The sequence below is a fragment of the Seriola lalandi genome, unplaced genomic scaffold (genome assembly GCF_002814215.2).
Source record: "Seriola lalandi dorsalis isolate HSWRI2012SDOR001 ecotype SW California unplaced genomic scaffold, Sedor1 jcf7180002054955, whole genome shotgun sequence".
In the NCBI taxonomy this organism is placed as follows: domain Eukaryota; kingdom Metazoa; phylum Chordata; class Actinopteri; order Carangiformes; family Carangidae; genus Seriola; species Seriola lalandi.
The window spans coordinates 533,795-557,921 of record NW_019525506.1 but is presented as its reverse complement, the minus strand read 5'-3'; the positions used below and the strand labels follow the sequence as shown (position 1 = coordinate 557,921).

General features: G+C 40.7%; 2 protein-coding genes across 3 annotated transcripts in view; both read right to left on the bottom strand.

Moving 5' to 3' along the window:
• Nucleotides 1-843, bottom strand: part of derl3 (derlin 3) — a 6,139-nt gene extending 5,296 nt beyond the window's left edge. For both annotated transcript variants that reach the window (XM_087170638.1, XM_023395019.2), the window contains exon 1: nt 713-843. In XM_087170638.1, coding sequence (XP_087026764.1) covers nt 713-802 — 90 coding nt within the window. In that variant the 5' untranslated portion in view covers nt 803-843. The remainder of the gene's footprint in view (nt 1-712) is intronic.
• An 840-nt stretch (nt 844-1,683) lies between these two features.
• The window catches only part of mmp11a (matrix metallopeptidase 11a), a 29,047-nt gene continuing 6,603 nt past the window's right edge, over nt 1,684-24,127 (bottom strand). Inside the window, exons 2-8 of the mRNA XM_023394948.2 lie at nt 18,373-18,599; nt 14,264-14,407; nt 10,235-10,368; nt 9,236-9,474; nt 7,386-7,590; nt 5,517-5,777; nt 1,684-4,711 (exon numbers count right to left, since the gene is read on the bottom strand). Coding sequence (XP_023250716.1) covers nt 4,593-4,711; nt 5,517-5,777; nt 7,386-7,590; nt 9,236-9,474; nt 10,235-10,368; nt 14,264-14,407; nt 18,373-18,599 — 1,329 coding nt within the window. The 3' untranslated portion in view covers nt 1,684-4,592. The remainder of the gene's footprint in view (nt 4,712-5,516; nt 5,778-7,385; nt 7,591-9,235; nt 9,475-10,234; nt 10,369-14,263; nt 14,408-18,372; nt 18,600-24,127) is intronic.

Genomic DNA, 24,127 nt, shown 5'->3' with positions numbered 1-24,127 from the left:
CTCAACAGCTAAATTCATACCATTTTAAGTGCACATGCTTCATATCTCTTCAGTGCTAACATTTAATTAAATTATTTTCTTTGTTTCTCTTAAAATGACACTTCAGGTGCTTTCATCTCAAATTCTGAGTGAGTACAACTGCATTCAGGGATTTTACTTGGGTTAACATTTCAAATGTGTTCAGCACTTTTACTTCAACTTCAGTCCAGTGTTTAACTTGGAAATGACATATCAACTGCTTTCATTGCTGACACTTCAACTCCTTTTAGTGCCAACACTTCAGCTAATACTTGAATTCCTTTCAGCGCTCTGACTCTCCATCTTCTTAACTGCTTCAACTTCGACTGTAACTGTCGTACCACAGCACACAAACAGCTCCAAAGACTCAACATGTGAAGATGTTGTAGTAAATTTTGTCTTTTCTAAGTGAAAGTAAATTAAAAAACACAGTACGACTAAAAAACGTGAGAAAGCAAATTGTATTCATAATGTTAACATGAGCACAATGTCTAATTTGGAAGTATATAAAAAATAGTCTTAAAACTTCATAGTAGTATCAGTTCATAATAAGTGTTAGACTATGAATTTTCCTGATATCAGTGCATGTCTTCCGTCTAATCTGATCATGGAGGTCAGAGTTGAAAACTTCTGTTGTTTTCTTGAATGTTACTGAGTTGTTGTTTTCGCTGTTGTTGTTGTTGTTGTTTCTTACCACGGCAGCGGTTGTGAGGACGCAGGCGGTTGTGTATGTTCTGGTCACCACAGGGATCTGAAAATACTCCTGAGTGAAGCTGTGAGCCATCGCTGCTGCTGTGCCTCACTGTCAACCATGATTTACCCACTGAATGAACTCCACAGGCCCCGCCCCCCCTCCTGAACCAGGCAATCACATTCACTCATCACACTGTCGACTGTTAACACATTATAGTCACTTTTAAGGCAATAAACTTAGAATACGGATTCAGAAATATCATTTAAATTCTTTTTTCTGACATTTTCACATTTAATCCCAGTGTTATATCTTTCTATTTTTTTTTATTAAGTCTCCCTTAGAAAAAAAAGATCGCAGTGGGATTCAGTTTGTGAAATAAAGTCTAAAAGATACAAACCTGATGAACAATGACAGAATAAAATAAGAGACAATTTTAGAAATTTAAACTATCGTAACTGAGAATTAATTTACAAAATTATCTGTTTTTGAAAGAAAATTACTCAAAATTGGAAACTTAGAAATAATATCTTGTTAAATTGTTGATGATTCAGTTTATAAAATATAATTTCAGCAACAAACCATTTTGCAAACCAGTTTTTTAAGACATACCACAACATCATCAAGATTTGTAGCAAAATATTAGACACAAAAGTCATTTCTCATGATGTTTTTAATAAAAAAAAAAAAAAATCTTAGTTATGTTTTGAAAAATATTCAGATTTGGCTGAAAAGTGAATTTATTTGTCAGTTAAATTCATACAGTATATTTGACCGAGTTTTTTAACAGATGTATTCAAGTTATTAAGTAGGTTATTCATAAATGTTACATTTAGATAAAAAAGGACATTTATTTCACTGTGCATGACAGATAAAATATTTAAATAACCTTTTTGATCAAATATGAAGCATATAAATATGTCTAGTTTGAAAGTTTCTGTGGTGAATCAGTGTTAACTCTCTAAAGGCAGCAGTTTGGTAAAAAGGTTATGGTTTTATTAGAAAGAAACAAAATGCAGTTCATACTTTTCAATGTACAACGTATAGGCTACATATGAGTAAAAAAAAATAATAATCAAAGACATGTATGTACAAGAAACTCTTGCTAAGTCGACTGTGTATAAATATTTGTTCGAAGCAGAGTTCACTGATTAACACTTGAAATGAGTTGATGAAAAGATTCAAACAGCAACAACGGACTGAATGATGAAAACCGTAACGACTCGTCAGTGTCCTGCACTGAAAAACTAACATGTGACGAACACGGCAGGCAGTGCTGAGACTTCACAGTTGAGTGCTGCAGCCAGGGACACGGCAGAGGGAAGGTCAGATTCGCAGGAGCAGCGGTTCTCAACCCGGGTGTCCATCAGACCCTTTCACTATTCAGCAGCGGTGGAAGAAATATTCAGAACCACAAAGGTTTAAATGAAATCATGCAGAGATGCTGAGAGAGAAAACTGCTGACAACTCATCTGAAACATGGAGCCCTAAGCAGGGTGTATGGACTACTAAGTACTATGGTGATTATTATGTAGTATATACTGTATAAAGTAGTATGGATTTACATCTTTAACAATGAGTTGTGTTTTATCAGTTCATCATGTTTTTTATGTAAATTTTTAGTCTTAAGTTAAAAAGTCATTATAGAGTAACAGTACAGTATTTTTGAGCTGTAACAATTAGTCGATTAATTGATGAAGAGAACTGCAAGTTAATCTGAAAGTTTTTTGATAATTCAATAATTTTTTAAGCAAAAATGTTTCTAGCTTCTCAAATGCAAAGATTTGACGCTTTTCATTGTCACAGGAAAGTGAATATCAGACAAAAGACGTGGGGAGGCCATTGTTATCTGTGGGAAATTACAATGAGAATTTTCACTATTAACTGTCATTTTATAGGCAAAAAAATTAATCGAAAAAACAATTGGCAGATTAATCAATGATGAAAATAATTATTAGTTGCAGCCCTACAATATTTGTCTCTGAAATCCAGTTGTCTCTAAAAAAGGAAGTAGTTAAAGTAGCTAATGTAAAGTATCACCATTACCATCCAGTTATTAATCTCTGTGATAAATTCTTGTGAAACATTCATTTTGTTCAGTAAAACATCCTGAAAAGCAAAAATAAGGTCAGAATTAAAGTGTTTCTGGCTGAGCAGGTTGAGAACCACTGACCCTCAGCAGCTGCTGCCCCTGACCGCGCTGCACGGACCGACCTGAACAGCGCACCATGTTATGGATAAGCAACGACTTCGTCAAGGATGAGAGACACAAAACGTGAGGATCACCCTCCTCCTGCAGGGTGACAGTGACAGTGCTGCACTCTAGATGGCGCCCTGGAGCTTCTGCTGCAACACAGGCCCGCAGGCCGCTGAGTGATACAGAGCTTCACACACATCATGTTAGAAAAGGGACATTAAAACTCCACGATCAGTAATGTTATCACATCATCTTCCTGCATCAACACTGAATTTCTTTAAGGCTCCTTATGTTATGAAAAGCAGAAATTCTTTTGTTCGGTCAGGGAATAAAAAGCAGGTAACAAAACATAAGATCTAAAATCTACATGAGGAAAGATTTAATGTAAAAACCAGACGTTATCAGCCTAAACCACAACAACAGAGAAACATCTCATCCAATTTACTGAAATCTGGAACATATGCAAAATAAATACGATTAAAAATGTTTTTTCAGACTCTTCAGGTCTTCACGCCCTCAAAGGTCAGCACCGTCAGGACTGTTTGCTAATAGCCAGTCACTGATTTGTGATATGTGCTTTTCCATCCTTTAAAAAAGAGTCTGAATATTACAAAAAAAAAAAAGGTTTTACTCTTGGCTGAGGTGGGAAAGTTGGTGTATCCGTCAAACAAGAAGCGACAAAGTGCGGTGGAAGCAGACGTGGTGGGTGAATCGGCATGTGACCTGAACGTCACCCGTCACTGAGAAGTTGAAAACATCAGATGTGTGCGGAGCGATGAGGAGGCCGTTACCTTCCTCATGTCACGAGAAACAAACAGAAAAGCCATAATTCCTTCACATTTTCCACTTGGTAATCCACTGCACCTCTGCAATGGTTCAATGGCAGAATGAGAACTGGACGCACCCGACTCTTAATATTCACATGAGAGTAGTGGATGGGAGCAAGAAATGATATGCATTTTTTTTTTTCTTTTGCACATTTTCTTTGTAAATTTGGTTAAAATTTGAGTTAGATTTGGTTTGAAACTTGACTGTTGGTGACACTGCACAGCATGAGAGTGACGGCTGCCTGAGAGACGCACCTCAGGGCAAGAAACCCCCGGGCGCTTCGAAAGCTGGTAAGAGCATAAACACACAAACGAGCCCATCACTTTTGTTTCTTTGTTCTGATTCATGGTTGAATGCCACTTGATGCCACTCTTCAAACACTCGAGGATCCGCAAGTCCATCCATGATGAAAAAAACAAAAACAAAACAGCTGGAATGAAAAACATCCACTACAGGGAATAAGACAGTCTGTGCTGGTTCTGGTTCTGTCTGTGAACCAGTTTCAGTCGAAAAGCTCAACGTCAGGCTCAAAAGAAGGAGGTGAGAACGGTGCGGTTCACATCGGTATCACACGTCATTAATACAGGGCCCAAATGTGCAAAAATAAATATGAGTATAGCTGCACAGGAGGTGCCAAGTCTGAGGAAACATAACTTGGTTTTCCTGAGAAGAAGCTGTAATTGATCTGAGTATCAATAAATGGAGTAAAGCATGAACAGATTTGAAGGAGATCCTCTCAACTTCCTGAATCTGTAGTATGAACATACAAATGTCTTCGTTTCAAAAACTCCTCTTCATTGTCAAAAAAAGAAAGAAAAAAAAAAAATCTGTCCGTCTGAATCTCCACGGTTAAAAAACTCACACGTTCCTACAGCCGAAAAAATCCATGCCGATGTAGCGAGGGTATCCCTCCAAAGAGTTCATGCCGACAGGGTCGAACTTCCAGTACTGTCGCCCTCGGATGAAGTGAGCGTAGCCTGAAAGACACAAACCACAGGGGCTTTTATTGTGAAATCAGTGTGTCAACAATCAGTCTCAAGGATCTTGCACTGTTTTTCTTTATTGCAGTAATATTTGAAAGAAAACAGCATCAGATTAAAGAGAAAAGGCGTCTTTGCCCCGTCCACCTGAACTCACTACAAAACAATTTTATAATTTAATTTGTTGGTAGCTGTTGGTCATTTTAGATTCTTAATCTTTGACCTTTTCATTTTTCGGTTTGTACCAGTTTTAATTGAATCTTGTCATTACATTATTTATTAATTGTATTTATATGTTTGTTTTAACTGATGTTCTTTTTTAACTGGTATTTTAACTCAACATTGTAAATGAGGGATTTTCCCTCAATGATCTTCGAGTTTAAATAAAGACATGATTTAGAGATGTTCATAAAGTGCAAACATTATCACACAGTGTAATCCTTGGAGCAGACTCCACAAACCACATAGATTGCGTCAGGTAACAGATTAGAGATTGTCCAGGCTCAGTAACTTGATTCACAGCAGCTTCATACAAAAACTAAATTCATTTTTCATGCATGAATGTTTATTAACATGCAAACTAGCGTCTCTGAGAAACATCTGTGCACCAATAATTCACTTAATTTGAGTTGTGTCTTGCTTGACGTCTCTGAGGAGCATCCATTTATCATTAGAGTTTAATGTGGTAATTTATCATCATAACTTGGAGTTGAAACTTGTAGGAATGTATTTGTGCAGTCAAAGCAACTTGGGTTTAAATATTCAATGTAGAGTCTCTCATGTTTTCGTTTTAGGGCCGTACCGTAGATGTCCCTGAAAGCGGCGTCCACGTCGTCGGGGATGCCGATCCAGTCCTGCATGCTGCGGGGGTAGACGGACTGGACCCGGTTCTCGCGGGGGCTGAACCTCCAGTAGCTGCCCGACTTGAAGAAGTAGGTGTTGTAGTTGGAGTCGTGGCCCCAGCGCAGCGCCGCCTGGATCCCGGACACCGATAGACCCAAACTCCTGATGGACTCCGGCCCCTTGATCTGCATCTCGGCATCGAACACCCAGTAGTTCTCACCTGCCGAGACAGACGGTGAATCAAGGTGAACCGTTAATGTCCTGTAAGTAAATTTCATTCGTCTTTGACTCTGTAACTGCCACTTTTATTTAGAAAACTTGAGTCACTCACAGTGGGTCGCATCTTTCACAGGCTGCATTTAAAAACCGATTGCGTCACACCCGTGCGACTAGTGATGATTGAAGGTTCCTTAAAATGCGGCCGAGAAATGCGACTCAACATATCCCAAGATTCATTGCGCGCCGGTAATTGAGAGCAAACGACACCGACAGAGAGCCCGAGGATTACACATTCAACTGTAAGTATTGGGTTTCAGCTCAGTTCAACAGCTAACGGTACAACTGTTAAAACCTAAGGGCCTTAAATACCTGAAGTTTTTTTTGTGGAAAAATAAAAGTTACATGTTGTCAAGGTTGCTAGGCGACAGGAGCCGTGCTTTGCGACGCAACGGTAAGGGCGGGAACAGCTGGTGACGCAGCGAAAATCCCTCCTTAGATAAGTTTCACGAAAATAGACTTTGATTATTACTTATATATAACAAATAGTTGGACTTTAGATAGGTATCTAAATTCCATCTTAAAGCGGATTGTGATACAATGAATTCTGGGTAAATTAAGACTTTATATATATATATAAAAAAAAAAATGGCCGACCAAGGAACTGCATCCAACTGCTCAGCTCCGTTTACCCCAGCAGAAAATTTGTCTTTTGGAGGGGAATTCAAGGTACAGATACAGGTACAAGGATATTTTTCAAATCGAATTTGGAAAAAAAACAAGACTGCGGTCTCTAAAAACTCTTTCCCTTCTCATTGCTCTCTCCATAACAATGTTAGCAAACCACAAATTATGAGCCATGTTTTCCTGTTTTTTGTTGTGGGATGCTACTGGTCAATGCAGGTGTCATAGACTGTTGCCATGGTAACATTGGTCTTTGCAGTGTCTAATTGGTGTCTAATGTTTTTGGCTTTAAATGAATCAGTCTTTGACTTCCATTAGACTAATCTATGAGCAGAATTAAGACTGACCTATGTCGGCCTTTGCGGCCTATAATGGCTACGAACTTGGAAGACCGCGTCCTCCAAAGGATGCGTCCCCTGAATTGGGACACCGCTAGTGTCTTCAGTGACCTGACAACATCTTTGCAGCTGCATCAAATTAACAATTTTCTTTGGTTACTGTTGGTGATTAATTCGATTTTTTTGTCTCCTGTTTTATTTCAGTGTGATCAGTTGGAGCTTCAGCGTAGTGTCAGCTGAAGTGTCTTTAAGCAAGCTGCTGAACTTCAACCTGCTCTTCATCAAGGTAACAGCAAGGCCCAGACAGTCAGGCTTTACCTTGTAATTCACTTTGTCTGATGCAATATAAGTTATGACTCACATAAAGTGTAGTAAATTGAGAATTTTTGGCATTCCCAACGAGGACAAGCTCAGCCATGGTTGTTTAAACTCACAGTAATTGCACCTACAACTTTATTCTCATCTCACATTTTACACCTAAAATTGTACGATACTTTTTGTTGATCTGTGCACTTAACGTGAGACTTCCTCCCCCCTGATCCTGCCCTCACATGAAACCACATGACAGCAGCTCAAACATCTTCACTGACCTTGAAAGAACCAAATATTCCCTGACTTGTCTTCAAAGGCGGCGTCAATGTTGTCAGGAATCCCCCTCCAGTGACGGGACGCCAGCGCCGGGTAACCGCTCTCCAGATGCCCGTCCCTGATTCGCCAAACGTAGCCCGACTTAAAGAAGAACAGCTCCCCTCGGATCATAGACACAGCATCAAAGTCCGTCTGGCAGGCGTCGGGCTGGAAATAAAACAGATCACTTGTTCATTTGAAAGTGATACATGCAAATGTAAAATTTCCAACAATAGGGATTTTTATTGCAGTGGGATACAGTGTTAAAGAGAAATTGTATTGCCTGAAATGATCCTTAAAATAAAGTACAGCAGGATCTGGTGCTTAATTCAGTTTAGGATCCAGCTGAAGATTTTCAGTACAAGTGTAAAACTTCTCAGTTACAAGTTTTACAAGAGAAAATAATGATGACTGAACCTTTTTCCAGCGTTCTCCTGTGAGAAACTCTGATGGGACTAAAATCTGACGTTTGTCTTTGACCCTCATTTATCATCGATGGTTCAAAAATACACTTGTGTATGATGTGGTGTTCTCTCAAAGATATTCACTGTATAAGTGTGTAACGACCGCAGAAACAACTTCCTCTTTAAGGATAAAGCTGGATGTGCTCGATATTGTTCTTCTTGCCAACAAATCCCATAAAAATGATTTGATCTTACAAACAAGTTTTCCCTATAGATTCTTATTCCTCTGAACCACAGAGCTCCATTGTTTTCCAGAAACTATTACAAACACATCAATGAGCCACATGAACCATGAACACACTCGCTGTAGTTTAATTTGACGCAGTCCCACACACACCGTCCTGCTGCCCCAAATACTCACCAGAGCACCAATTGTAGATTAATTCGCTGCTGAAAATAGTCCCCAACAAATTAACTATTTACTGTTTGTTTGCTAAAAACTAGCACAACTAGCTACAATGTCTATTTAAGGGCCTGAAACTATAAATTGTTTTTGTTTTTTTCAGTGAGGTGTTTTTAAAGTTTTAATTCTTCATTAGGAACCAATGAACTTGGAGCTGAGGGCCACAGACAGAGGAGGGACTGTTGGTTTGGGTCTTTCCATGGGAGTTGTTAATGATAAGACAAATACAGAACTATCCTTAAGCCTTAATCAGTGGATTATTCTGCTGCTGCAGCTCCAACAATCAAACACATGTATGCACACATTCTTGGTAAGCTAGTTTGTAATATAAACACAGTATTTCTACTGTTTACCTTGCACTTGTTATAAATATAATAATAAATAATTTAGCAATTCACCATGTTAGTTTGTATAAATTAATATTTGCTAATTAGCACAAACAAAGTAACACAAAGTCCATCTGAGGCTGATGGGAATATTATCAGTTTTGCGGATATTAGACCAATTCAAATTTTGACCTGATGATGGCGTCAATGGAAAAGTAAGAGGATGATTAAAATTATTAGAGTTCACCTTGTTTCCAACAAATTTCATGGAAATCCCTCCAACAGCTACTGAGATATTTCTCTAAAACTTAATATTGTCATTGTGTTTAATATAGAGACAATATATGAATGTCTCTGGAAGTGTTGGACCGACCGACCGACAGACCAAAGCGTATCTGCACATTTTCCTTCCTCAGGGTTTTTTGCAGTTATGCTTTGGTGCATTTTTATGTATAACCAAATATTTATAAAGATCTTTTCATTTGTAACCATCAACTTGCCTGATATTGGAAAAAAACTTTTTTACTCTTTGATATTACCTGTTATTTTGCAAATGTTATCATTCTTCCCAGGCACACCGTGTTGTTAAATTCAGTAAAGGTGTCATCAGCTCCACTCACATTAGTGACGATCTCATTGGTCTCTGGGTCGTATGGAGGTGGAGGTGGGGGCGGCGACGAAGGCAGGACTTGTGGATGAGTGCCGTACAGGTACTGGATGCCTTGCTTGTCATCCTCGCTCAGCTTCAGCGGATACGAGAAGGAGTAGTATGCGGACATGATGGCTCCCCGCTCACGGGAGTGCTGCAGGCCCAGGACGTGCCCAAACTCATGGGCAGCAACCTGGAGAAGGTCTGTGCCTGCGGGGGAGGGGGTCGACAAACCTCAGAGGATGCAAAACCACACCTGGTTCAGATGCTGTCTGAAAGCTACTCCAGGCATTTGTTTTGACCTGCTTGCAGAGGCAGACGCTGGGGATTTTGCAACCTGAGATGATGCAGTGCCAACATCAAAGAGACATAAAAATGTTCCCCACCGCTTCCAATCCTGCTGACTCATATCTGCTCCCTGTTATCCTCCCTGTTTCCCTGTCTATGTCCTGATAAAGCCTGGCACAGATGTGTCAGAAATGTTTCACCCAGCGGGGTTTAGAGAGAGATGATCATTTTAAGTAATGTGCCGACAAACTTAAAGCTCATGGCCATTATCTTCTCGGAATATCACCTGTGATCACATGATCGATCACATGTATGATCAGAGAGGGAATAGCCAATCAGAGATCAAGATCGACCATACATCTGCCATATTGTAAATCCTTTTTTTAAAAGAAATCCTCACAGTTTATTCTGGAGCTCTCTGACATTTAAGTGCATTTTTAAGTCAAAAGAAGTTTGATAAATATTTTTATTCATTAGTTTGCGAGTAAAAGTGAAGGATTTTTACTTTTATCTTTAACTTAATTCCAGTCCTTAAGTTAATTTTATCTTTAACAGTTTGATCAATACACGCTCTGGTCTGTTCTGTTATTTTATTCTAGTTTGTAAGTAAAAAAAATAAGTGTTAGTTGAACTTAAAAACTGTTTTCTTTCTCTACTTTCTCTACACCAGCCTCACACTCACCCATGTGGTTTCCAAGGGTCCATGACTCATCGTAGTCAAAGTGAATGTCGCCCTGTCGGTGTGTTTTGGGGAAGAAAGCGTGAGCAAGAATCCCACCCGGGCCGTCGAAGGGAAGGGTGTCTCCGTGCCAGTACCTGCAGGTTCGTAAAACAAACGCTCTGATGAACATAGAAGCCACTCTGAGGACTTAGAAAGCACAATAAACCTTTTAACTCAATCTTTATTAATTATATTAATTATTAATTATGAATAATTCAACAATTACAGGTCAAAGCATTTTACTTAATTAAACATGAATTTAACAAGATAGCCGTAATGTTGAGTTCCCTTTTGAGCAAAAAACTAAACCATTAGGGCTGAAACTAATGATTAAAGTATCAGGTATTTTCTTAATTGATTAATTCACAACAATAGTGAGATTTATGAATCCATATTTTTTTTGTCAAAATTTGACATTCTCCAAGGTATTTTGGTGTAGCAGGGAAAACAAAGACTGCTGTGACATGACCAACAATAAAGAATCAAAACCGTGATTCAAAAGGGGAAAACACAAAATCGTTGCAGGAACAAACAAGCAAAGCTACATAAAAGAAAATTAAGTCATTTCAAAAAGACCCAGATACCACTTAAAATTGTGGAGTTTGTTATCTGCTTGTCCTTTTCTTGCTTGAATATCTCTTGTTTCTATCTTTATGGCTCTGTAAAGCCCTTCGTAGCAAAGACCTTTGTCCAAATCAGATTTGATTTAATCTGATTCCTCCAGCCCAAACTCATAAACAGATTTAACATGTTTGACTCTGTGTTGACCAAGAAGCTCGTGGTTATTTGTGGTGATGACAAAAAAACAAAGACGCACATCAGTTCATCAGCAGAACAAGGAAACAAAAATGAGCTGAGCCAGTAAAAAACATGAGTTCTTTAAGACTGAAGTGATACAAAACCATGAATGGTATCCGACATCAGCGGTGCTGATAGGACACGTTGACTCATATCAACTAAAAATAAAAAAAATGTCAATAAAATCCAACATTGCATCAAGAAAATTTGACAAATAAGCAACTTTCAACTTACGATTAATGTCATTTTAATGTCAAATGTGAAGTATTTCAGAAAATAGCTGTAGAAACAATCAATTGATTCGTCAATTAGTTTAGACTAATACAATAATAAATTATTTATGTATTTTTATTTTTGTATTTTTTTTATTTTTATTTCTCGGTGAGACCAATTTGCTGTGCCTCAATTCAAAAGAAAACGTGGTCACCATGGTAACAAGTGCTGTGTGAAAGTGTGACATCATCACTGATGTCGTTAATGGCATCGCAGAGTGTTGCTCTGTTGCTTTGATTCTAACCCAACTCATCAGAGGGATCCGCCCTGCTTCAAGAAGAGATCTTCATGACATCAGCAAAGAAGTCTGCCTTTGCTGTGCCTCAGTTCAAAAGAAATCATGGTTACCATGGTAACAACAATTGCTGTCTTTTGGGGGAGGGTTTCACAAGAAAATGAAAAAAATACAGACCCTAGCCCAACTGACTGATGTCACAGAGGACTCTGTGACATCATCACTGATGTCATTAATGGAATCACAGAATGTTGCTTTGTTGCTTTCAAAAGTCCTGAGACAACTATAGTCAAAGGGCTGATATCTGTGACATCATCAGTGACATCACAGAATGTTGCTTTCAGTAGTCTTGACCCAACTGTCATCAAAGAGCTGATATCTGTGACATCATCACTATGACATCATCAGTGACATCACAGAATGTTGCTTTTAGTAGTCTTGACCCAACTGTCATCAAAGAGCTGATATCTGTGACATCATCACAATGACACCATCAGTGACATCACAGAATCTTGCTGTGTACCCCATCATGGTGTTTTTGGAATAACAGGCACACACGCACATTTTGAGGATAAAAAGCTTCCAAAACATGGAAGGCAACCACTGGGAGACTGAATCCACACTGCGCCTCTACATTAGGTCCAAGGAGGAACAAATGAAGGACAGCAGGGCGAAGCTCTTCCCGTTGGAGATCAAAGAGGATTGGCTGTTCAACCAGCTCCAGGAACAGAGAGAGGATGACAAATGGAGCCAAATGGAGAAAGAGCTGATGCAGAGGGAGATATATCACCTGAGAGGTCGGCTGCATGAGGCCCAGTCGCAGCTGTCCTACAAAGCTGCTGCAGAGTTTGCGACTCATTTGAAGGCAGAAAAACTGGAGACGGATCTTGTGTCTGAGAGGGCTCAGACTGAGAGGCTGCGGAGGCAACTGAGCGAGATGGAGGAAGCTCTTTCCAAACAGAAGGAGGATGCGAAAAAGACGGAGGACATATTACAGGCTTCCCATCAAGCCCAGCTGGAGGAACACCAGGCGGAGACCAGCAAGATCAAAGCTGCCCTCAAACAGGCCCAGTACCTCTGCTGGCAGCAGGAGAAAGCTGGACAACTGAACCAGCAGAAAACCTCCCTGCTGCATGAAATGGAGGAATCCAGAGCGCTCAATGTGGCTCTGCTCGAAAGGCTGAAAAAACATAACAGTGAACTCGCAGCGGCACTAAAGAAAAATGAAGAACAGCTACAGACTGCCCGTCGCAAATTGCGGCAGCAGGTGGATGAAATGGAGAAATCCAGAGTCTCCGATGTGGCTCGCCTTGACAAGCTGAAACGGAGGAACAGCGACCTCGAGGCAGCACTAAACAAAGGTGAACAAAAGCTGGAGAGTCACCACGTCCAGTGTCAGCAGGAGACACGCGCCCTCTTGGAGGTGATGGAGAAATCCATGGCTCTCTATGAGGCTCAGCTCGACCTGCTGAAAAATGGCAACAACAACCTGGAGGCTCGTCTGGAGAGAGTCCAGCAGCAGTGGGAGAGGCAGCGCATCCACTGGCAGAAGGACAAGTTTTCCCTCCTTCAGGAAAACTCGAAACTTAAGAAAACTCTGCAGGAAAAGGAGCCAGAGCAGGAAGAGAGCTGCATGAGGCCGAACCTGGAGGAGCCGGAGAGCGAGGCAGGTCACAAGAAAAAGAAATGGTACAAAAAAACTCTTCTGGTGTAAAAGTAAAACTGGTTCCAACACAGATAAAAACGACCAGGAGGAAACTCTGGAGGAGATGGAGCAGGCGTTGCAGAAATGGTACAAAAAACTAACTACTAACACACACACACACACACACACACACACACAAATTTATTTAAATAATAATAATAAAAATAAAAACATATTTGATGTCTGAAAGAACTTCTTCAATTAGAGCTATAAAAGCAGATACACACATTTTACAGAAGATGTATCCTATATATCCAACAAGTGACCAATATAAATATGTAAAGAAAATAAATGAATGTATGAATAAATACTACATATAATATCAATTTATATACTTCCAATCAATTATATTCTTTTTAGAGAAAGTTTACATTCATTTATTAATTTGTGATTAATTATGGCAGTTTATTTAACATCTGTAAGAATCTATTTTCTAATTTATCTACAAATATTAATCCAGAAATATTTACACCACAAAAAAAGTTTTTAACCGTAATCAAAGTCCAGGTATTATATATTTTTATATTTAATTTTAATTTTAATATCTCACAAAAAAAATTGATATAATAGTAAATAATTGTAGTCCATATCATCTTAACTTGTTTACCATTCTATTGTCATTTTGATGTGACTGTGAGACAGGTATTTAAAAGGTCTTAAATTCAACCAGGTGAACACTGGAGAGCCCGGTCCTCTCCTAACACCTGAATGACACTCTGCCTTCCTCTTAAAGACTGAAAAGATACGGTGCAGATGTTTTGATGCCTCATACTCTGCCAGTGTTTGTTGCCCCTTAGTCTTTTTCATTTTTATTTTTAAGTTAACACAAAGTTTGCTCTGTCCTACAGAAAAGTAAAAGTAAAAAGTTATCACCAATAAAAAACTAACTTTTTTGCTCCTATTTGAGCGTCTAAACGTTCAGGCTCCTTTTCCTTTCTAATGATGCTTCATTAAAAGGGGGTTATCTGTTTCCTCTCACCTTGTGAAGTCAATGCGGATGTCAGCTTTCCCGCTGTGGATCTCGGTGAAGGTGAGCGGCGTGACGTCACTCCAGATCTTCAGGGCTTCCCGAAAGACACGACGAACCTTTTCCTCGCCCATCTGCCACGGAAACCTGACGATCCTGCGAGAGACCCATGCAGGTGTCAAACGCACACACAGACACACACACACACACAGACGATACAGGATGTAAAGTATAGCAGCAGAGAGGGACCACCGGCCTCGCACGCCTCCCTCTAATCTGATATCTGCAGTTGTCTCGTCAGCGGGGAGGTGTGCTGTTATTGACGCCCTCAGGCTCACTAACAAAACACTGCATCATGATCTCCTCCCTCTCCTTTGAGATCAAACCACCCAGTGTGATAACAGAGAAAAAGGAAACAGACCTCATCTTACCAACAGGACGCACTCACTTCAGAAATGACATATTGCAGAGCTCTGAATACATTTTCCCTCGTTTACACCTCAAATCAGAAAGTCACTGCTGCTAGTTTGAAATAAACCAACATTATCAGCAGCTCACTTGCAGAAAGGCCACAGGTTCTGTTCTGACATTACAGGAATAGTTTGACATTTTTGGAAATATATTTATGAGATATATAAAGTTAGATTAGAAGCTCCATACAAGTCTAATGTCTCTATAGGCTGGAGCCAGTTAGCTTAGCTTAGCATAAAGACTGGAAACAAGTAAAACTAGGCGGGGTCTGACCAAAAATAACCAAAATCTCACCAAATCAGCACAAATGAAGCTCACTAATATTTTATCATGTTGTTTTTAAATCAATACATAAAAATGTAAAAACAACAGTTGTTTTATTGTTATTTTCCCGAATACTTTCTGTGAAACAACGAATTATAATTTAATTTGTTGTTTCACAGAAATTAAACAATAATAACTTGGTAATTAGTGAGCTTTAAATTTTACGGTAATCAGATTTTATTTAGCTTCGGACAGAGCCAGGTTAGTTGTTTGGTCTTGTTCCAGTCAGTCCTATGATCTAAATCTGCCACAAAGCCAATAAGCATATTTCCTAATATGTCAAACTTTTCCTTTAACAACTATGTGAGCTGTCATGTTGATGCGAGCCAAAGAGGTAAAAGAATAGTTCAGCATTTTTGGAGATATGCTAATTTGCGTTCAGTGAGTGACATGAGAAGACAGCGTGCAGCTGTCAGGACGTGTTCAGCCTCCATCTATTGCACATGCTGCCAATTGCCACCGGTCAGGTTTCAGTTTTGGCACAGTGCTACCAAACCTGGCAACCTGACTGCACAACAAGAAATAACTGCAGCGTGTATCTCCCAATGAACCTACAGATTGTGGTTTTAACTCTTCTCACAAGATACAACATGCTAATCAGTGAGATTTAGAGGCGTTGGTAGAATGAGTTATGAACTTTGCACACAGCAAGGTTTACTGTTTCCCCTGCTTCCAGACTTTATGCTTAAGCTGGGCAAAACATGTCCTGACTCCAGGTCTGTTAATTCTGCATATGAGCAGCTGGAGCATTTATTTAGGCAATCAGCTCGTCTTCCTGGGGTCTGCGTGGACGGATGGTTTTATTGATGTAAAGGTATATAGTTAAAGGTAGAAGCCTGTCAGCCTCTATTGAAACACATGAAAAACCTGCTGCATCAGTTTATGGCATGAAACAGAAAGAAGGTCTGTCAGTCCAGAGTATATTAGTTTACCTGCAAGAATTTATACAGGCTGTTATCTGCGCTTTTTTTTTTCACGTGAGGATGGTCAAGATGGACAGGAAACAGCATGGTTTATGGGAAATATGGTCTTAATTTAGAGAAACATGAGCAATAAAAACCCCCCACTGGCATTCATCTCAACCCCTGTCTCCTTTGTTTACATGGAGTATAAACTGCGGGAAGAGCGGTAGAGCACAACCATGACATTTTCTGAATGTCCATTTAAACCCAGGTGTGTAAAACCTCTGTGTTTTAAGGAAACGGTTAAAAATAAAAGGTGCAAATATTTGTGCAGATTGTTTACGTTTGCACGAAGGGGACTTTCCTCAGTGCAAAGTTCACATAGCTTGAAATTCTTGAGCTTATCACCTTTTGCACAAATACCCTGAAGATTACAGATTAAACATGACTCATCAGACCCACATTGCTGAGCTTCAAATACGTAATGACACCTGGTTTTATTTGAGGATAATGCAGTTGTTATTTCTTCTACCTTCAGACTCCTGTTTACAAGCTCTGGCAGCTTCTTCAGAAACAGTCGGTAAATCAGTTTGTATTTTGCTTTAAACGTAAATGCAGCTTCAGTCTGGGATGTTCAGTGAATCTCTGCAGGAATTCTCCGATCAACTTTTATCATTTCCTCTTTGATGAACCCACTTTCCCCTCGACCAGTTATACATTTCCTACTGCTCTTACTCAAAACACATGTTGTGTGGACGCAATGCATTCTGGTCTTTTGATGCTAATGCTAATGTACAAGCTGGTCTCTGTGACTTTCTACACAGAATGATTGTTGAAGATACTTTTTTACAGACTGGGTTCAACACCTGATTATTATTTTTGTCTGTCGAAATCATGGCATCTCAAATACTTGGAGTCTGTAATGTTGGAAAATAAATATTTGTAGGATTTTATACCATTAAAAATCTACATAAACACATCGAGATCTATAATATGCTGCAATTTAAAAGGCTTTAAAAGGACTTTTTACTTGGTCAACAAATCCAGTGAAAAAGACCAAAAACCAACATTGTCTGTCTTTCTTCCTACTGAAGACATAAGTGTTAAAAACAGCCGACAAATATACAGTTTTAAATACATATATATATTTTAAATGGCTCACTGCTCACTCTAGTTTTCATCAAACCAACAGGAAGAAATAGTGCATTTGTTGGGGACTATTTCCAACGGCAAATTAATCCATATTTGGTGCTATTTTTGACATTTAATAGACTAATGATCAATTGATTTAATCAAAAAAATATTTGGCAGATTAATCAATAATGAGAATGATCATTAGTGGCCTAATATAGTTTAATTTTTGGTGCTGTAGTGAGTATTTGTGGAACATTTTTGCTGGTTTTGTTTTTGGAATTTTTTGACAGTAACAAACAAAACTTCCCGTCCTGTGACTACACCATAACAAACTTAGTCCTTTAACGTTTTTCCTTTTCAGTTTCGTCAACAACCGTAAAATCACTTACAACAACACTGCTCTCAGCTGACCCAGCGTGACTTCAGGTGTCACGCCTTAACTTGCCCCACCAGCTCAAAACGCCGGCTGATTCTAAATATAAAGTAAACACAGGGACTCATTAGCGTGGCTCCACTCTGTCAACACTGAGTCGAAGGTGGCCCGGTTAGGTCATGCAGAAGTGTAGTTTGACTTTGTGGGTCGCTGCCGTGATCCTGGTCGACCACATCACTCAGGTGCCACTGTTGTGCATGCTTTTTTATTCCAATCCAGCAGAATCTTATTAGTCTGTGGCCGGTGCTGCTAATAAAAGCACTCTGCCTCCCCCCTTCTCTCTCTCTCTCTCTCTGCCAGTCTTAATATACTGTTAAGTTAAAGAATGACTACAATGAAAGGGACCCCAGGAGACACAGACAGAGAGGCAGCAGCCAGCAGACGACTGCCAGACTCTCGATGGTGCCAAAGTCTTAGATGAAAGAAAACCAGCACCACTTTTTCACAATCATAATTTCAAGACTTAATTTTCTAAGTAGTATATAGGAGCTCCTAGTTTACACTGAGTTCATCATTCAATGTGTCTAAAATCCAGCAAATCCAGCCTGCAATAGAATCATCATTTTATCATATTATCTTTCTTTAAAGCTGCAATAACAGATGTTTTTGGCCACTGGGGAGCAGCAGAAACGAGCTGGAACACAACGCTGACATATCAGTAACTTAGCTGCACTTGTAGCTGCTTATATGAAACATCATGGCCAACATTTGTAAGACTGTTTGTAAAGTTGTGTCCGCTTACTCGCTTGTTCTGAAGGTCTCGACCAAATCACAGAGTTTTCATCAGCAGATTAGACTTAGTTGTATAAAACCTCTAATATCTCTCTTCATGGGTATGTAGATCTGCAGATCTGTACCTGTAGGTGAGGTCCGTCTTCTCCAGACGTCCTCCGTACAGGACGTAGCGTCTCTGGCGCTGTCGTCCTAGATAGTGCACCTCCCTCTGGGCGGGGTAGTCCGGCACGCCGCAGCGAGGTCGGTTCCATGTGTTAGAAGTGCTGTTTGACAAACTCGTCTCCTTCACTACGTCCTGAGCGTGAGTGGCCTTCCCTCTCTTCTTCAGGTCGGGGAACTTTTCAGAGACCTGGAACAACAACACGAGTTCAGTTAGTCTTGCCCGTTATCGGCCTCGTAAAGCCTGGTCACTGTCGAACATGTGCTTGGTGATGTAGGATGCTGGGTTACTGAGTGGGCCATGACATTCAGATGAAACTGCCTAAACAAGCCGGTGGGGGCAGCCACTGTAGCTAAGCCTGAGTAGATATATAGTAGATATAAGGATGAGTTTCAGAGGCAGTTTAAAGCTTCGCTATATGTCTCAGTAGATTTATGACAGCAGAGCCTGATGATGGGGCAAAACATAACTTAACATTAGTACTAGGTCTCCATAGGAAAAAATAAACTTTAGGCACTTCTGGTAAGTATGAAAATTAGTCATTTATTTTCTTTTTCAGAGGAAAATAATAGAGGAGAAGAAAATGGAACAAAAAAAGGGATAACAGGTGCAGGAGAAAAGAGACAAGGTAAAAACACAAAGGTTGAAGAGCAAAATGAGTAAAGAGAGGAAAAAGTACAAACAAGACCAAGTCCATGAGATGGTACATACCTATAACTTTAATCTATATATACACATTAGCAGGCTAGCAAGCACAAACTCACATGTTGTTAAACAGGTATAACGTTTACTATCTTAGTTTGGCATGTGCGGCCGAGGCTGAGGAGGATGTCATTGGTTTTATGTTTCAACCAACTTGTACCTTGACGCTAGATAAAAAGCCAGAGTCGTTACCATTTCTCCTGTGGTGAACACGAATGCACATGCAAAAGTTAATTGCTATCCATCCAATAGTTGTCGAGAAAACTCAACAAACGTCAACCTACTAGTGGAGCAAGAGGGAACGTCACTAGGATTGATCCTCTGGGCACCGTGAATGTGCGTAGTAAATTTCATCAAATAGTTTTTGAGATATTTCAGTCTGCGTCAAAGTGGTGACTGCGCTAAAAAAAAGGAAAGGAAGAAGAAGAAGAAAAGAAGAAGAAGAAGAAGTACCAGGAAACCATAAAAAAAGACCTGAGGTGGATGTGTATCTCAGTGCTGCTGGATATGAATCAGCATCATTCTGATTTCATTTTGAACTCTTAATGACAGCACACACTGAAAATCAGGTCACCAAAACACGTAGTTTGCCCCAGTTTAAGAGACTCTCGGTCCCAAAGTGTCCCATTATCGTTAATACCCCCCCGGCCAGATCCAGAGGAAATGGCTTTGCTCATTTCCACAGAAGCAAATTACAGAGGAGAGGCGTCCCATCCGCACCTCCTCATCTGACTCAGTCCTCAGCCTCGGAAACCAAACCACATCTGCAGCACCACAGTTAACAGGGAAGTTTTGGGTGTTCTCCTCATATCTCAAAATTATGTGCATTTCCTTTTTCCGCTGCTGCCGCTCAGCATGACCTGTGGGAAAAGACGCTATCAATATATTGTGTGTTGATGAAACAAATTACTGCTCATCATCAGATCCTATGAATCTTCCCACAGCTTCTGTTACATAATCTCTCTTGGGTTTCAGGACCACCGCAACGCTGATCTTTGACCTCAGTGTCAGTTTTGCTCACAAGAATCTAAGCATCACAACCCACTTCACGCCGTGATTGGTCAGCTGTGTTTTTTCGTTCGTTACGCAGCGATTTCTGTCATATTTCACGTGAATTACCGAGTGCAACACTATGAATGTTTTCCAGCTAGAGTCTCGAAATGTCCACCGTCATCCTCATATTTAAAGCTCCATATTTTCTCCTTCTTCTGTGTTTTATTTGAAGTGTAGTTTTACATCTCCTCTCTCAGGCTTCTCTCTGGAGCTCTAGTAACAACAGGTCGGTGAGCCAATCAGAAGAGAGGAGGCTCTGAGCCTCTCTTCTGATTGGCTGACTGATAAGAGATCGAATACAAATACAGCAAATTTTTGGTTAAAAACACTCAGAGAAACCAAATCCTGCAAAGGTTTGGATGGTGGGTCCAGGTGGGCGGGGCTTGGTAACTTATTGTACATTCAAATCCAGACTTTAGAATTACTGCTTATGAATTGTACAAAGAGCTAAATTATTGTATGAATAATGAGTCAGATAATCCAACAGATAAATCCACTGTAAGTTAATGTCACCTCATGTTTACAACTCATTTATAATAAGTCTGTGTAGCATGAAACACACTAGAACTGGACGGTAAAAGTACTAGATAAAAATCCTAAACTATAAAATAATTACAGGGGTACAGGAAGTTTATCTGAGTGAGGTCACAATCATGTATTTGTTGTGTTTAAAGGAGCCACCCTCCCTCAGCCCTGCAGGACTCAAACTGTGTCGTTGTTGTAGGTTATGGGGAACAAAACCCAGCATGATTTGTGGAATGTGCTCCAGACTGCAGTAACATGGTGACTGATGGGTCTGGATCACAGAACAAACAGTACACACCTCCCAGACCCCAGCAGCCCCCCCACCTCCTGTGTTTCACTTTGTTTAAAGGAGATTTTAGCTGCTTATTCCGATGCACAAAGCACTTATTCATGTTAAGTGGGGAGTTTCTGCCCATGTCCTACAGTCTTCTTTAAATGGCTGGTTAGAGTTGTTATGAATGAACTGAAGGAGCCATGACTCCCAAGCTAAGCTCCCAGCAGGTTTTTTTTTTAAGGCATCTACAGAAAACTTCTTATTCAGCTTCTTTTTACTCTTTTTCTCAGGAGGAAAAATGCACAGGGCCAGTCTGATCTGAGGTTTCTCTCTCTGCACTGTAATCTCTCTCTCCTGCAGCCGAGACTGCAGGAGCAGGAACTCCAGATAAACAACAAAACCCTTATCAAGGTGTACAGCAGGTCTGAAGCGTATCAGTAAAGGCCGATGACATGAAACTGGTGGAGAACACAACCAGCATGGAATTCAATCTCTATTTGTTTGCCTTTTTTTTTTTTTTTGTTTGCATTTATTTACCCTGGGTTAAAGCTGACAAAGCCCACACAGGCCCGTAGCTGCCAGTGAGGACACCGAGTTCATGTCCTCAGTGTCGTTAAGGGGAATTTGGGGATTTTAAAGACACGATGAGCGGAGTACGACTACAGAATAAATACACATGGAGCTTATTTTAATATTCTTTCTTTTTAAATGTGACTGTTTTAGGAAAATTCATTGGGTTGGGTTAAAAATTGGGATTCAAACCTGCAACCCTCAAGTCAGACGAATCCTGCTCCTGCATTGTCCTAATAGTTCATGTGAGGTTTTTTTTTTTATCTTCCCTCTCTGTGGATAAAGTTTCATCAAACATTGGTAAAAAAGCAATGTGTGTGAATTTGATACACAAACCTGCACACGCCGTCTATGACGACCTGAACTGAGGGCGCTGTACGGTAAACAAATTACCACGAGTACAAACAGCATCATAAACAATGCAGACTGATAAAAACATATGTCACACGCACTTTAGTGGCTGAATCCGATTGGAAAAGTTACAGCCGGGTCTTTTCCAACTCTTTAAATTAAATTAAAGTTTACCACATGATCTTTACAACCTGCCACTGTTTCGTAATCAGCTGATTGATGTTGATCATCATGCCTGTTGCTTCTTTAGCTCCCTGCCCCGCTGGTTCGATCCTCAAAGTCTCAACGTTACCAATACGAAGTCTTCTGTTGATAATAGCCCGTTAAAGGTGCATCACATCTTTATAAAGAATTTAATCAAACACAACTTTATTAGGAACATGCATCATGTGGCCACAGTATAAACTGAAATTAGTTGACATGGGTTCCCTCTGCAAGGCATGGCCACAATTTAAAGGGGTGAAAGTTCAGTAAAACTTGCAGTTAATCAAATGATCATAAACGGCTCACGTAAAGTGGTGCTGGGGCTTCTTTTGGTCATGTGGTCTGGGGGTTTGGGGCAGTTACCTGGTATGTAATCCAGCCTCGGTCCTTTCAGGGTTTTGAACTAACAACTGACGCTGTGTTTTGCAGGTGAGGACAGTGTCCTGCCCACTGCTCCCGCCTTGCTGGGGTCTTTGTCGAGGACTGGAATTTGAACTGTCAATCACCCCGTCACGAGCCGACCCCCCCGTCCCGTCCCCCGGTCCCCAAAACGAGACCGAAGCTGCCCGCTGCCTGATCCCGACCACAGAGGTGAGTGTCGGCTTTCAGGGTCGTAAAACTTTAGCTAATTCTAAGTGGTGGGTGCGCAGGGGGCCGCTCCGTCATTTCAAAGAGGCCAGATGAAGAAAAAAAAAAAAAAGTGTGGTTAAAGGACAAACCCCGCCCCCGCACCCCCCGCCTGTGTGTCAAATGGATTGTTTGACCTGTCTGACCCCACAGCGGAGTAATACCCTTAATGTGCCTGACTCCCAACATCAAAGTTCAAGGTCAAACCCAAACAAAAGCTTCAGCTCCGTCTAGAATGTCTTGTATATTTTCCCGGTTTTATTGAGCAGTTTTTTTTTTTATTATCAATAATCAAAACATCGTGCTGCTTGTTAAGTCATCTGCTCTTACATACATTAATAACAACAAAAGATTCATAAACCATTACTGACATATACATTGCCTTGTGGCGTCACGTTAAAATAAAACCAACAAAAACCAACCATGCGTTAGTCTGTGTCGCTGCTCTGACTTCCCCCTCAGCCCTAACCCTAACCCCAAGCCCATTGGTTCCCACTGAAGATATAAATCTTCACAAATACGTGTTTTCATTTCTTTTTAAAACAGCTGCTCCCTCAAGTTTCTGTCAGGAGTTAATTGTGCATTTGTTGTTCAGTGGTTAGCACTGTCGCCGGTTGATAGCCCCGTGATTGACTGGCGACCCGTCCAGGGTGTAGCCCGCCGGGGGATAGGATCCAGCCCCAACACGACCCTATCATGAATGAATGAATGAATGAATCTGGAATATCTACAGGTCATCAGTCTTCTAACGCCGCTGTCTGACTCTGGTACATGAAGGAATACAATGAGCTCCAAAGCCCCAAAGCTTTGATGTAATCGTCAACGTACGAGAGGTGCCGAGGGCAGAACGGTCTCCGCGTGTCACCGCCCACGCTGCTTAAAGTTAAACTTGGTCACATGACGTTCAAGTGAGTTTGTGACACTGCTGAAGCCTGTAATGCTTCTACTTTGACCTGACAGTTAAGCTTGGTAACGATAAATTTTTGTGGCCACGCTCAGACAATGGAAATCCTGTCAGGAGACGGTGTGACGACGTTCGAGAGAGAAGAAAAAAAAAAAAAAACCCCACGGGACAATTATTCTGTCACTTTCTGCTGAGCGTGCAAGAAGCTGGTGATGAGACGTGAAAACTCCCCGCGGGCCTGAAGGCCTCATAGACGCTCCTTCATGCTGGGAACATGTGAAGGAGTGTGTGACGGTGAAGGTGGAGGGTGACGGGGGGGGGGGGGGGGGGGGGGGGGGCGTCCATTACAAGTATGGACACATCCAGCTTCTGGTTACAGTGATGACAAGATGTGTGAGCGGCGGCGCAGGGGATCTAACAGTGGTATTCAGAGAGAGAGGAGGACATGTCTGTACACGGTGCGACTGAAGAGCGTCTCCAGTCTAACAACAACCCCCACCCCCCCAC